At 39.0% G+C, this 15,708-nt stretch overlaps 1 protein-coding gene across 2 annotated transcripts in view; it reads left to right on the forward strand.

Annotated features, from left to right (window-relative positions):
- The window catches only part of CAMK4 (calcium/calmodulin dependent protein kinase IV), a 274,481-nt gene that overhangs the window by 177,062 nt on the left and 81,711 nt on the right, over positions 1-15,708 (forward strand). For both annotated transcript variants that reach the window (XM_027970560.3, XM_060416621.1), the window contains one exon: positions 10,587-10,659. In XM_027970560.3, coding sequence (XP_027826361.1) covers positions 10,587-10,659 — 73 coding nt within the window. The remainder of the gene's footprint in view (positions 1-10,586; positions 10,660-15,708) is intronic.

Raw genomic sequence — 15,708 nt, forward strand, 5'->3', positions numbered from 1 at the left:
TGTATTGCTATGAACTTTCCCCTTAGCACTGCTTTTACAGTGTCCCACAGGTTTTGGGTTATTATGTTCTCATTTTCATTCATTTCTATGCATATTTTGATTTCTTTTTTGATTTCTTCTGTGATTTGTTGGTTATTCAGCAGTGTGTTGTTCAGCCTCCATATGTTGGAGTTTTTAGTAGTTTTTCTCCTGTAATTGAGATCTAATCTTACTGCATTGTGGTCAGAAAAGATGCTTGGAATGATTTCAGTTTTTTGAATTTACCAAGGCTAGATTTATGGCCCAGGATGTGGTCTATCCTGGAGAAGTTTCCCTCCATTACTTTTTGATTTGTTCAAAATACACGTCTAGAAAGATCCTTGTTACTATAATATCTAGAAACTGCATGACTGAGCTTGTTCCTAAAAGCAACAGTAACGTTTCTGTCTGCTGTATTTTCCTTTGGGAAGCACTGGTATGACTGGTCTCCCTCTGGATCCGCGGGCAGTTGCTTTCAGTGGCTGAGCATCCCTTCCCTGTCCAGTGCTTTCTATTTGCCATGATAAGGAACATAGGCAAATGTCCATATTCTGAAATTTTTCTGGCATCCATTCACTTACCAATTAGTACTGACTCCACAAATATTTATTGACCGCCTACTATGAACAGCTTTGCAAGGGTGATCAAAGCAACAGTCTAGTGAGAAGGCTGAGAATTTTGCCACAGTACCCAACAGAAGACATTGACCAAGCACATCTACCATAGTGATGCTATAAAGAAAAAGATTGCAGGGTTTCACTTTCCTTTGCTTGATCACCAGTATCTTCACCTACAACCTTATATCTCAGTTACAAACCTGTATTTGCAGCTTGAGAAGTTCCTTCCCATTGCTCTTCCCAATCTGTCATGAATGACCTAGGTCATAGCTCAACTTATTAAATATTTAAAATTGAATGTCTGAGTTTCAGAAACTTGTCCCTGTGACATTCTGATGAACAAATCAACTGAGAACAAAATTTCTTTTAGCAGAAGGAGCCTGGAAGAGAAGCAGTTGGGTTTTTATGGCAGAACCTAGTAATGGTGTACAGAGTTCACGGGGGATTAGGTGGGGAAGGCAACTGCATTTGAGTGCCTACCCTTATGTCTGCTCTCAAGATATTTCTGACAACAACAGTGAATGCATTTCTTGGCTGTACAAACCTTAGTGTAACATGTATTTATGGTGATGTATTTATTAGCAATTTCTCCATTGTGTATGGTCTCCTCAGGGGCAGGGCCCAATTCTTACTTGCCTTTAATTATTTGTTTTTGGGTGTGCTGGGTGTCTGGCGGTGTGCGGGCTTTTTCAGCAGTTGCAGAGGGCGGGGCTGCCCTAGTTGCCGTGTGCAGACTCTCACTGCAGCGGCTTCTCTTGTTGAGGAGCACGGGCTCCAGGGTGCGTGCACTTCCGTAGTTGTGGCACAGGGGCTTAGTTGCTCCAAAACATGTGGAGTCTTCCCAGATCAGGGGTCGAACCTGTGTCCCCAACATTGGCAGACAGATTCTTTACCACGGAGCCACTTAGGGAAGTCCCCAAATCTTATTCTTTAGTAAGTCCAGCAAGTATGGGCTCACATTTGACAGTTAGAAATATTGATTAAATATCATTATCCCATCTTCACGTTCTAATTCTCTCTGTAGTCTTGGTCCTTTTCCTTAGAATGGTTTCCCTGCTCTCCAGTCCCATGCTTCTCCTCTGCACATATCCCACCCCCAGGTCCTATCCTCCTGACAGCTAGAAAACTCCTGTATGCCCTTCAGGTATAAGCCACCTCTGGAATACCTTTCTCACCCTGCCTGGCCTGCAGAATAAATTGTCTGCCCTTTCTAGGAGCTCCCAGGCCATTCTCTAATATCTGTCACAACGTTTAGCACACCGTGTGGATTGTTGTCTGTGTTTTTATACCAAGAGAGACCAATTGAGTGCAGAAGCCTTGTTTGGTGTACTACTGAGCACCTAGCACACAGTGGTCATTCCATAATATTTATTGAATAAATAAATACATGGGTACCTTTGTTAGAATGCACCATCCTTATTAATTGGATGAAGTATGTTGCTATTTTAATATATAGTATAGGGAAGTAGTGGAATTTTCATTATTCTCTCTACAACCACTACTCTTCCCTCTACACTACCTGAAAATAGTCCCAAGTAAATTCACTCCTCCAGCCAGCCAGTCACTAGACATTCACACAAGGACACGTTCTGAACACAGCCCCGTAACCCTTAATTATATCAAACTGAACACTCATAAACATCATACTTAGGTCAAAGCTTGAGAATTCGCAATAAAGTGAATTATAGAGGAGAAGTTCTAGTGAGTGAAGCACCCCTTTTCTAAGGGATGGAGACGCTCATAAGAATTCACACATGTTTAACAGACAAGGAGGGTTTCTCATCAGGAAGGCCACTCATGGTTGTGCCGGTTGGTTCTGTACTAACCCAGAAAGAGTTCTTGGGTAAACGAAGCCATGAGTCATGCCCCCTGGAGGGGTATCCCAAAGTTGTGGTAAAGCTCTAGTCTTGAGTGACTATGGGAGAATCCACACTGATTTTTGCAGGGCCAGAGGTAATTGATTCTCTCCTCTTCTGGGCAGAATAGGAGATGGAAAAAAATGTTAATTATCAGCCATTCTTTTCTGTCATCTGCATAACAACATCCTTCCTTTAACAGGACTGGAGCAAACCAAGCAGATGTGCCCCCTAGAGGACACACTGATCACATTTGTGTTTGTTGATGGGTGTGCCACAGAATCCACACTTAGAGAGGAATGCAGAGGGTGAGGTAATGGTAATCAAAGTTCTTTACTTCCTCTGACACGGTAGTTCTTCTTTTCCCCTTTTAAGGGGATACTCCATTTGAAAATACTCAGAGAGTATCCGTCAGTCAGTCGGTCAGTCAGTCAGTTCAGTCACTCAGTCGTGCCCGACTCTTTGCAACCTCATGGGCTGCAGCGCACCAGGCCTCCCTGTCCATCACCAACTCTCGAGTTTGCTCAGACTCATGTCCATTGAGTTGGTGATGCCATCATACCATCTCATCCTCTGGCGTCCCCTTCTCCTCCTGCCTTAAGTTTTTTCCAGCATCAGGGTCTTTTCCAATGAGTCAGTTCTTCAGGAAGTCAGTCAGAGTATAGTTCAAGTATAGTTTCAATTAAAATTTTAGTAAGTAGATTATATAACTTAACTGTGAATTGGAAAAACTCATATTGTTGTAAGGAAATATCAGTGAAAATTTATTTTTAAGGACCAGTTAATAATAACCCCCTGAGTATTGTAATCTGTCTTTGCATTTTATTTGACCCTGGTGCATAACATGTGTCTAATAAATAAACTGTGATGTTTATAATAAATGAACTGTGGTGTTGGAGAAGACTCTTGAGAGTCCCTTGGACTGCAAGGAGATCCAACCAGTCCATTCTGAAGGAGATCAGCCCTGGGATTTCTTTGGAAGGAATGACGCTAAAGCTGAAACTCCAGTACTTTGGCCACCTCATGCAAAGAGCTGACTCATTGGAAAAGACTGTGATGCTGGGAGGGATTGGGAGCAGGAGGAGAAGGGGACGACAGAGGATGAGATGGCTGGATGGCATCACCGACTCGATGGATGTGGGTTTGGGTGAACTCCGGGAATTGGTGATGGACAGGGAGGCCTGACATGCTGCAGTTCATGGGGTGCCAAAGAGTCGAACACGACTGAGCGACTAAACTGAACTGAATAAACAAAAAAGTTAGGAATAATATTCCATTTTTCATTCTTTGAAAATATATGAGGTTTTTTTGGCAGTGTTCAAAATAATTGCATGAAGAAAAGAATTTACTTCTTCCCATCAATATGGGTTTTCTGAATCTTAATAATTATGGTCATTAGGTATCTTCTTTTAATACATCTTTTTATTTTGTCATATCTGTTCTGACCATGCCCTATTTGGAAAACATTTTCAAAATATAGCATCAGACACTTTGAGAACTTAAACTTCTTGCCACAACATTAAAAAAGAAGGTACTTTCTGAAAAATAACTATACTATTTGATATACTAACCACCTAAGAAAAATTACAATGTTAAATTACAAAAATTCAACAATTTTTAAAATTGTTTTTTGCTGTTCTGTCTCTTTTAAGTTTTGAATTGACCTTTTTCAGACGTCTTTTCCACAAACTTTTTGTCAGATGAAAACATCTCGTGCAAGTTGTTAATCTACAGTCTATCCAAAAAAAAAAAAAAATTCTCTTAAAATTCTGGGAAGATGGAAACCACTACAAAGTTGCTTTTCAGTCTTCCCAAATATCCCTATAGATTAGACAGAAAAACTAGCACGGAAAAATCAAAACCTTACAGACAACATCTATAGCAAAACCAGGTGACAGAGTATCTCTGTGACGCTAAAATATGAATGAATGAGGACAGAATAACGACAATTTGGAAGAGCTGTATGGTATTAGCATTCATGTAAGACGAGGCAGAGGAAGCAAGGGGACATGTGATAGAACCAAGAACAGAAAACTCAAATCTCCAAATCATTGGGAGCAGAATGGGCCAGTATAAGAAGAAAGCTAAGGGCTGGAAGAAGCACAAGCTGGGATCAAGACTGACAGGAGAAATACCAATAACCTCAGATATGCAGATGACACCACCCTTATGGCATAAAGTGAAGAGGAACTAAAAAGCCTCTTGATAAAAGCGAAAGAGGAGAGTGAAAAAGTTGGCTTAAAGCTCAACATTCAGAAAACTAAGATCATGGCATCCGGTCCCATCACTTCATGGCAAATAGATGAGGAAACATTGGAAACAGTGGCTGACTTTATTTTGGGGGGCTCCCAAATCACTGCAGATGGTGACCGCAGCCATGAAATTAAAAGATGCTTACTCCTTGGAAGAAAAGTTATGACCAACCTAGATAGCATATTGAAAAGCAGAGACATTACTTTGTCAACAAAGGTCCATCTAGTCAAGGCTATGGTTTTTCCAGTGGTCATGTATGGATGTGAGAGTTGGACTGTGAAGAAAGCTGAGCACCGAAGAATTGATGCTTTTGAACTGTGGTGTTGGAGAAGACTCTTGAGAGTCTGTCCCTTGGACTGCAAGGAGATCTAACCAATCCATCCTAAAGGAGATCAGTCCTGGGTGTTCATTGGAAGGACTGATGCTAAAGCTGAAACTCCAATCCTTTGGCCACCTTATGCAAAGAGTTGACTCATTGGAAAAGACTCTGATGCTGGGAGGGAATGGGGCCAGGAGGAGAAGGGGACGACAGAGGATGAGATGGCTGGATGGCATCACCGACTCGATGGTCATGAGTTTAGGTAAACTCCGGGTGGTGGTGATGGACAGGGAGGCCTGGTGTACTGTGATTCATGGGGTTACAAAGAGTTGGACACGACTGAGCGAGTGAACTGAACTGAAGGCCTTTTTGTCATCCGAATTTCTCAGAAGTGCAGTGGCTACACCCCCAGTAAGGTTTAAAGAGCCTGCTACAGTCAAGGCCCTATGAACTCTTGAAGTTAATATCTAAAGCCTTTTTGGAGGATGGCAGGGGGAGAAAATGTATTTAGGAGAAACTTCTGGAAAGAGACTTCAGTAATCAGAATAGAGAGGATAGGCGAGGGAATGATGTTCCAGACAGGGAAGAGATCTTTGAAAGGATGAGGTCCAGACTTTGAAGCCTTCGTGAAATTAACTATACAGTCGAGAGCTGTGACACTGGAATAGATATCCTGACCTATAACTCTGTAAAAAGGTTGAGAAACAAATTTCCCTTAAAAGTAAGCAGCGAAAATGGCTTAGTTAATTCCAAAACAAAGTGATTATAAGAAGATAGAAAACAAGAAGTAGAATAGGGTCCCTTCAGGTGGTGAAAGCATGGTTGGAGGATATGCCCAGAAAAGGAAGGAAATTATAACTTAATGCAAAATAAACTAAAATTAAGAAAATCGTAGAAAAAAGAACAATATAAATCAAAAGTATAAAAACTTTTTTTAAAGTGTACTTGATTTGCAGTATTAGTTTCATAGCATAGTGATTAAACATTTCTATAGAGTATATCCATTTAGCGTTGTTAGAAAGTCCGCCCGTGCGGTGCTGGCGCCCTTGCTGCTCGTCTGCTTTGCGCATGGACGTCCAAGTCTCAGTCTCCTGCCCCTGTCATGGCCTCCCTTCTCCCCTTTCCCCGTGTACACCACCGGTTTGTTCTCTCTACCTGTGAATGTGTTTCTGTTTTTTTTTTTTATGTACGTTACTAGTTTGTTTTATTTTTTATATTCCACATATTAGTGATAACATAGAGTATTTGTCATTCTCTGTCTGATTTATGTAACAAAGCATAATTCTCTCTGGGTCCATTCACATTGTTGCAAATGGCCGGACTTTGTTCATTTTTGCAGCTGATTAATACTCCACTATGCCTGTGCCCCACATCTTCACCCATTCATTTGTTGATGAACACTGAGGTTGCTTCCATGTCTTGGCCATTGTAAGTGGTGCTGCTGTGAGCATTTGGGTGCATGTAGCTTCCTGAATAGTGTTTCCATTTTCTTTGGATATATACCCAGGAGTGAAATTGCTGGATCATATGGTAGTTCTATTTACAGTTTTTTGAGGAACCTCTATACTGTTGTCAAATATGGTTCTACTGATTTGCATTCCTACTAACAGTGTACAAGGGTTCCCTTTTTTCCACATCCTTGCCAACATTTGCTATTTGTGGGGTTTTTGATGATAGCCTTTCTAAAAGGCATGAGGAGATATCTCACTGTGGCTTGAGTTGCTTTTCTCTGATGGTCAGTGATGGTAAACATCTTTATATATACCTATTGGCCATTTGTATGTCTTTGGAACAAGTCTGTTCTGGTCTTCTGCCCGTTTTTTAACCAGGTTGCCTGTTCTTCTGACACTGACTGGCATGAGCTGTCACACATGTCAGTGGGTGCATGCGTGCTCAGTCTGTCAGTCGTGTCCGACACTGCGACCCCGTGGACTGTCGCCCACCAGGCTCCTCTGTCCATGGGATCTCCCAGGCATGAATACTGGAGTGGGTTGCCATTCCCTTCTCCAGGGGATCTTCCCAAACCAGGGATCAAACCTAAGTCTCTTGCATCTCCTGAATTGGCAGGCAGATTCTTTATCACTAGTGCCATCTGGGAGGCCCATATATGTTGGATATTAATTCCTTATTGGTCATATCATTTAAAAATAGTTTCTCCCATTCAGTAGCTTGTCTTTTCATTTTGTCAGTGGTTTTCTTTGGTATGCAAAAGCTTTTAACTTTAATTAGGTCCCTCTTGCTTATTTTTTCTTTTACTTCTTTTGCTTAGGAGACAGATCTGAAAAAATATTGCTATGATTTATGTCAAAGAGTTTTCTGCCTAGATTTTCTCCTAGAAGTTTTATGGTTTCAGGTCTTATATTTAGATCTTTAATTCATTTTTTTTAATGGTGTGAAGAAATGTTCAAATCTCATTCATTTACAAGTAACTGTGCAGTTTTCCCAGCAGCATTTACTGAAGAGACTCTCCTTTCACAACTCTGTATTCTTGACTCTTTTGTCGCATATTCAGTGCAGTCGCTCAGTCGTATCCGACTCTTTGCGACCCCATGAATCGCAGCACGCCAGGCCTCCCTGTCCATCACCAACTCCCGGAGTTCACTCAGACTCACGTCCATCAAGTCCGTGATGCCATCCAGCCATCTCATCCTCGGTCATCCCCTTCTCCTCCTGCCCCCAATCCCTCCCAGCATCAGGGTCTTTTCCAATGAGTCAACTCTTCACATGAGGTGGCCAAAGTACTGGAATTTCACCTTTAGCATCATTCCTTCCAAAGAAATCCCAGGGCTGATCTCCTTCAGAATGGACTGGTTGGATCTCCTTGCAGTCCAAGGGACTCTCAAGAGTCTTCTCCAACACCACAGTTCAAAAGCATCAATTCTTCAGTGCTCAGCCTTCTTCCCAGTCCAACTCTCACATCCATACATGGCCACAGGAAATTGGCCATAAGTGTGTAGGTTTATTTCTGCACTCTCTATTCTGTTCCTTGATCTAGGTACCTGTTTTGTGCCACCTCCATGCTGTTTTGATTACTGTAGCTTTGTAGTATAGTCTGAAGTCAAGATGCATGATACCTCCAGCTTTGTTCTTTTTTCCCAAGATTGTTTTGTAAATTTGGGGGTTTTTGTGATTCCATGGAAATTTTAGGATAATTTGTTCTAGTTCTATAGAAAATGTCATGGGTAGTTTGATAGGGATTGCATTAAATCTGTAGATTGCTTTGGGTAGGTTGTGAATTTTAACAATATTTATTCTTTAATCTCAGAACATGGGCTGTCTTTTCATTTCTTTGCAGTTTCTTCAGTTTCCTTCATCAGTGTTCTATAGTTTTCAAAGTATAGTTCTTTCAATTCCTTGGTTAAGTTTCTTCCTAGGTATTTTATTTTTTGGACATAGTTTTAAACAGGATTATTCTCTTGCTTTCTCTTTCTGATTATTATTTGTGTATTGAAAAGCAAATAGATTTCTGTATATTAATCTTACATCTTGCAACTTAGTTGAATTCATTTATTCATATCATGTTTTTGTGAAGACTTTAGGACTTCCTATATAGAGTGTCATGTCATCTGCAAGAAGTTCCATTTTGCCTCTTCCCTCCCAGTTTGGATGCCTTTTATTTACTTTTTTTTTTGTTTGTTTTGTTTTTTTTTGTTTTTTTTTTTTTTTTGGTCAGATTTCTGTGGCTAGGATTTCTAATACTGTGTTAAGTAAAAGTGGAGAGAATGGACATCCTTATCTTGTTCCTAATTTTAGAAGAAAGGCATTTAGCTTTTCACTGTTGAATGTAATGTTGGATTTTTTTAATCCAGCTGTAATCCAGCTGTGGACTTGTCTTAAATGGCTTTTATTATTTTGAGATGTGTTCCCTCTCTACGCAGTTTGATGAGATTTTTCATCATGAATGGTTGTTGAATTTTGTCAAATGCCTTTGCTGCATCTATTGAAATGATCATGTGATTTTTATCCTTCCTTTTGTTAATGTGGTGCAGCACACTATTTGATTTGCAAATATTTAACCATCCTTGCATCTTGGAATAAATCCTGCTTGATCATAGTGTATGATTCTTTTAATATATTGCTAAGTTAGGTTTACTGGTATTTTGTTGACAATTTTTGCATCTACATTAATCAGATATTGGCCTATAATTTTCTTTTTTGTGTGTTACCTTTGTCTGGTTTTGGTATCAGGGTAATGGTGACCTCTTAGAATAAATTTTGGACTTTTCCCTCCTCTTACATTTTTTGGAATAGTTTGAGAAGGATAGATAATAATTCTTTTTTATGTGTTTGCTAGAATTACCCTGTGAAGCCAGCTCCCCTCTGGACTTAAGTTTGCTGGGAGTGTTTTTTAATTACAAATTCAATTTTAATACTAGTGATTCATCTGTTCAGATTGTCTATTTCTTTCTGATTTAGTCTTGACGGGTTTGTTTCTGATTTAGTCTTGATGGTTTATTTCTAGAAAGTTTTCCATTTCTTCTAGGTTGTCCAAGTTGTAGGCATATAACTGTTCATGTTATTCTCTGTCTCTCTCTCTCTCTCTTTTTTTTTTTTGTATTTCTGTGGTATTTGCTGCTATTTTTCCTCTTTCATTCCTTATTTTGTTTATTTGAGCCCATAAAGTAGAAAAATTCTTGCTGCTGCTGCTGCTAAGTCGCCTCAATCATGTCTGACTCTGTGCGACCCCATACCCCAAAGAAGAAATCCAAAGCAATGGAAGAAAAAAAATATGACACATTCTAATTCAGGAAAATTCTCTTAAAAAAAAGAAAAGACTTTAATTTCAAAAGAAAATGTCTGGCCCAAATCTACGGAAAAGGAGCGAGTCATTTATTTGGAAAAGAAAAGCAGATGAGAGGGCATGGGGGTGTAAAATAGGACCTGCAGATAAAAAGAGAATAAGGGACATGTCAGCCAATCAGTTGCATGGGCTTTATTTTGATACTGATTCAAACAAACCAATTTTAAAAACAATTATAAAGTTGAAACTGCATATCTGACAATATTAAGGAATTGTCATGTATAGATATGATAATGGCATTGTAGTTATGATTTTAAAAGATCCTTTATTTTTAGAGATACCTCCTTAAATATTTATGAATGAAATTATATGATGTCTGATATTTGCTTTAAAATAATAGACGAGAAGGGAAAGTAATTGGATAGATAAAGCAACATTGGCCATGAATTAATAATTGCTGAAGCAGTATGACAATTAAATGAGGTGGTTCATGGTATATTGTCTACTTGTTATAGGTTTAAAATTATTTGCAACACAGAGTTTGAAAAGAATTTTTTGTCCCCAACAGGATGGATACTTCAAGCCTAGGCAAAGTAAATGTTTTCCATTTTCCTAAATAAACCTAAAGACTTCTAGATTGCCAACTTATGGAAATCTTTCCCCTTGTGTTATGGTAGCCTGCTGTAATTGTTTAGATAAATCTTCTTTAACATTAATTTAACTTCTTTTAACATCTGCTCAATTGAATGCATGTGTCTGAGAGCATTTCATGTTTTTTTTAGGATTGTGGAAAAGGGATATTACAGTGAACGAGATGCTGCAGATGCCGTCAAACAGATCTTGGAGGCAGTTGCTGTAAGTATGAAGCGACAGCAATAGTGTAACTCTCGGTAATGTCTTCCTTTTACAGAGTCATCTTGAAGAAGTATATTTCAGTGACAAACCATAAAATTTACAGAAAAACTGTATGAAATATTTACTAGAAAATGTTGAACGAATTTGTGTTTTCTGTTGATAACTCAGACTCTGAAAGATGCAGTCCTCATATGTAATGCCATAAGTTTGTAAGAATCATTTTCATTCTGTTGTTTTGAATAAGATCAGCCTTTGGTGCCTATGGTTGTTTTTTTCTCTCCGCATTTCTTGAATTTTGCTCTTTATTGTTTTTGTTGTTTAGTAAGGAAGTGGGAAAAGGTTCAAAGAGATAAATATAGACCTTAGAGCATAGAGGTTGTTGATTTTTCTTTCAAGAAAAGAAATGAGTAAATTAGGAGAATAAATTCTGACAATTTTTTGCAAGGGAGAAGAAGTGTGTTAACACTTTAAACTGGAATAAAGCTTTATAAGCTGATGGAAACATGCACCTCTATTTACACACACACACAAAATGTAATTATTAGTTCAATTGTATTGAATTAGTAGGGGAATATTTGTCTAGATAAAACAGACTCAACTGGTGAAAATCTTCCCATATATTCAATGGTGTCTAGTACATCCTTGGACACTTTGATGATCCTTTTATTGAATCTAAAGCCAGAGCAAATTTAAAACAAAACTGTGTTATTTTACCTACTCACAAAGCTCTACAAAGCTCCAGTTTAGGAAGCAGGTTACTACATTCAAGTCAAACATTCTTTGAGAGAAATTTTAAAAAAATCAAATTTTCTCTGATTGCTGAAAATAAGGGTTAACTTAGAGAAAATATTAATGTGTTTTTTCTTAGTGTTTCATAGGTAGAAAGAAGAAATTTAAAACTTGTGAGAAGTAGCTGACATTTATGAAATAGTTTATTGTCAGCTACATGGCTATAGAGAGCTATAAAAAATAAGATAGTTGGGAACTCTAAGTAATCATTGATATAGCTCACATTTCTTCTGAATCACGCACTTTAAAGACTGTATCTATGCTGGTTTTTGAACCCACAGAGGTTGAAAACTTCAAGTTACTTGGGAAATATATTGCAAGCATAATTATATCCCTTAGGTGACAAACCTTAAAACCCTTCTCTTCGCCCCTACGTCATCTTAATTCTTGCCCCAAATATTTCACACTATTTGTGTAACTGTAATCTTGCTTCTTGTGCTTTTTAGATTCAAATAGCATTTTTAAAACCTTTTACAGTGAATATGAAACTCCAGTACTTTGGCCACCTCATGCGAAGAGTTGACTCATTGGAAAAGACTCTGATGCTGGGAGGGATTGGGGGCAGGAGGAGAAGGGGATGACCGAGGATGAGATGGCTGGATGCCATCACCGACTTGATGGACCTGAGTCTGAGTGAACTCCAGGAGATGGTGATCGACAGGGAGGCCTGTCGTGCTGCAATTCATGGGGTCGCAAAGAGTCAGACACGACTGAGCAACTGAACTGAACCGAACTGACAGTGAATATGAAAGATGTTTCCTCTTTGGGTTTGAATTCATTCAGTTAGTCTTTAAGTACAGTCTTTAAGCCTTCTTGATACTCAGCCTCTTGAAATAAATTCCAGGTTGTCCCAAGTTAAACGGTCTAGTCAGTCTGAACATTTGGGAAGTGTCATCATGTCATCTGTCATGAAGCACAAGGCCAAAGCTTAAAGCTCTCTTTTCTATTTACTTATAGAGATAACCAGGGAATATTTCTTCTCCTCTGATAGCTCATTGTTTCTGCCACCTCTAGTCCTTTCCTTGTTACCACTGATATCCTACTGTTCCTCTATTTTCAGAAAAATCACCGTCATTCTCTTTTATCCGCCTCTGATGCTGCCTTCTCTCTTTTGCTAACCACGGTTCTCTTGAGCGTATATTAATTTCAAAGCCGTGAACTTAGAGCCTGGAGAAACTTGCAATATAGAGTGTACAGTGAATTTAACAAAATAAAAGGAAATGGTTGAAGAAATACTAAATATGTCTGCTATCTCAAAAAAATAGATTATTTTGTTTGAATTGTTTTAAATATTATAGTGATGGGCATGAAGAGTTGCAAACAAAGTCATCTAACCCTTTAAGGTTATGGGACAAATATGGTGTCTGAACATTGAAGAAATAGAGGAAATGAACATGATTATAAGGACGCAAAAAAAGATGAAATAGTGGAAGTTCCTTTCGTTAAATTTTTAAAATCTGTAATCTCCCCTAAAAATGAAATAAATTTAGCCTGTTAGAATTAAGATAAAGAATTAACGCTAGATATTGAAGAACTGGAAAGACAAAAGGGCAACACTAGGCTGATATATTGTAGAGGTAGCAGCTTCGAGACGCAGCCTCCTTTTGGACTGGAGAAACCCAGTAAAGAGGCTGGATTATTAAAGTTTAGAAGTGTAAAGGAGGAGCTCTGTAGTCCTGTGTGCAGGCCAACTGTGAGGAGCTGCCACTGAAGCTGCTCCTCAGACTTTGGAGAAGAGTGGTCTGGCCAACCAGTGCGGGTGTCACTGAAGAGGGGCCCGGGATTGGTTCTGAGAGTGCTGGAAAAACTGGAAACAATGGTTGCTGTCCAAAGGATCTGCCCCTGCAAGGCTCAGAAAGGGAGCAAGTGCCTTCATCCTCTTCCAGCCTCCACCATCTCCCTGGTGCCCTCTAAAACAGAGTCACACAGGAAACCAGCAAGGAAGAATGTGGCTGGTAATACAGTCCCAGCTTCACAAAGGACTGTAAAAGGCAAAGTTAAAGTTGAGAGATGATACCTTAATAAATGGTACTGTAAGTTATTTGAAAACAAAAATCAGTTCTCAAAATTTTTATTTCTATTCATAGACTCTTTAAAGGTTTCGTAGTCTTTACTAATGTGTGTGAAATGGTTCTGGAGGTCAATGAAAGCAAAACAAATGCAGCAGCATTAAAACCTTGCTCTCTGTGCTTATAGGGGCGACATATATGTTATGCAGCTCACACTGCTCCACACGCTTAAGCCTGCTTCCGTCTGACCCCTAATTCCTGGTGACAGAGCCAGCCTACTTTTCATAGAGACGGAAAGGGCTGAAACTTCTTTCTTCATCCTCCCTTGCTGCCCAGGGCGTATGACCCAACCCTCACCAGTGGGTTCTGAGGGGCCATCTATTCATGAACTGTTGGAAAAGTTTCCCTTTAATAAAAGGAGAACCAAGGGCAGAAAGGTCTTCTCTCCTCTTCACTGTCATCTTGGAGTCTATCTGTGATGCTGGGAGCTGCTTTTGCTCTCTTGTAATTATGAAGAGAAACATAACTGTGCTGAAGAAGGCAGAGAATGCATTTAGAGTTCTGTTTGACACCTCTTGGTATTTCTGCCGCTTTAAGTTGTGTGTCTTGTTACTTGAAGCGAGAGACACTGAACTCACTCTTGAATAAAGTTTTGAGTATATACTAATAATGGTTATGTGTCAGAGCGCATTGCCTACTTTTCCACCCTTGTAAATGTGACATGAAGGGCATACTCCTGGATAAAGAGATTCTGGTGCTGCGCTTGTCTAAACACTGAACTTCGCTGAGTGTAAAACACATACCAACGTGACGTGTGTATGCGTACTAGTCGCTCAGTCGCACCTGACTCTGTGTGACCCCTTGGACTGCAGCCCACCAGGCTCCTCCATCCATGGGATTCTCCAGGCAGGAATACTGGAGTGGGTTGCCATTTCCTTCTCCAGGGGATCTTCCTGACCCAGGGATCCAGCCGACATCTCTTGTGTCTCCTGCATTGGCAGGCAGATTTTTTACCACTGCACCATGGGAAGGCCCCCACATACTGTTAAATCAGGATTAAGTATGATTCAAAGGGACAGTGAGGTTTAAGGTTACTAACAATAAGCTTGTTTCTGGCTCTTGTTCTTGTGAATGTTGTTCCTGCTTGGGTCCACTTATTGTCAATAAAAAGATTCTTCTGAGGAGTTAATAAGCATTGAGAGACTAGAACAGCAAATGTGGGTGGTTTTGTTGTTTGAGTTTGTCAGTTCCTGTGATATTTACTCTTTTTCTGGGGAGATTTTGTCTCTTATTATTTTTGTTTGAGCACTGATCTCTGGAGAATGGATTTGGTGCAAGGCTGAAGGCATTAAAATATTATAATGAGAATTTTACCAGTAAAAAGTAAATGTAATTTCTAAGAATTGAGAGATTACATCCATCAGAGAAGAAATAACATACAATTCTGTTAATATTCTAATGTTTTTTATTTATAAACATAGACTAAAATAGATCAGTGGCTCAGGCATAGCAGGGACATTTTATCAGAAAAAAAAATTGGAGCAAAAATAAATAACCTATATTCTTAAAATTATAGCTCAGTAGTAAGAACATGGAGGTCTAAAACTAATGCCTGGGAAGGAGGTAGTTTTCTTTAATGTATGGAATGTTTCTGTACATCATTATTGGCAATGATAATAATATCAAAAGTTTTTAAAATTCTGAGTGGGCTTCTCTCTTTTGATTACCAGTTGAATCACAATAAATTCTGAAGTACATGTCTAGAAATTTTCCAATTTCTATATATAAAACATCATGTCAATTGTTACATTCTAAATGACTTGGTGCTTCTGTAAATGTTGAAGAATGTCAGTAATTCAGTTCAACCATTAGCTAATTCTCTGGTATGTGCCAAAATCTTGGATGCAGAGATTAAGAAGTTCACTAGTTTATAGAGCATATAGACACATTGACACATAGCTGTAAGAATATGTATGTGTACCAACTGATGCATTTTGCAAATTCAAAGACATTACAGAAAGCAAAGCTATTCAAACCATCTAGAAAGAAACTGAATCAGAAAAATATTGCCAGAGGAGGTTATGTCTGTGTTGGGTTTTAAAAGAAAAAGATTCTTGTTTGGTAGGCAACCAGTATGCAAAGAAAGGAAATTTCAGGACTATTCCTTTTCTCCAATAAATTGTTATAGATCATAATAAACCAAAGGCAAAGGCATGAACTGCTGGTCTTTGGATGTTGCTAAAAAGTAAAG

Source organism: Ovis aries, chromosome 5 (assembly GCF_016772045.2).
Source record: "Ovis aries strain OAR_USU_Benz2616 breed Rambouillet chromosome 5, ARS-UI_Ramb_v3.0, whole genome shotgun sequence".
Lineage (NCBI taxonomy): Eukaryota > Metazoa > Chordata > Mammalia > Artiodactyla > Bovidae > Ovis > Ovis aries.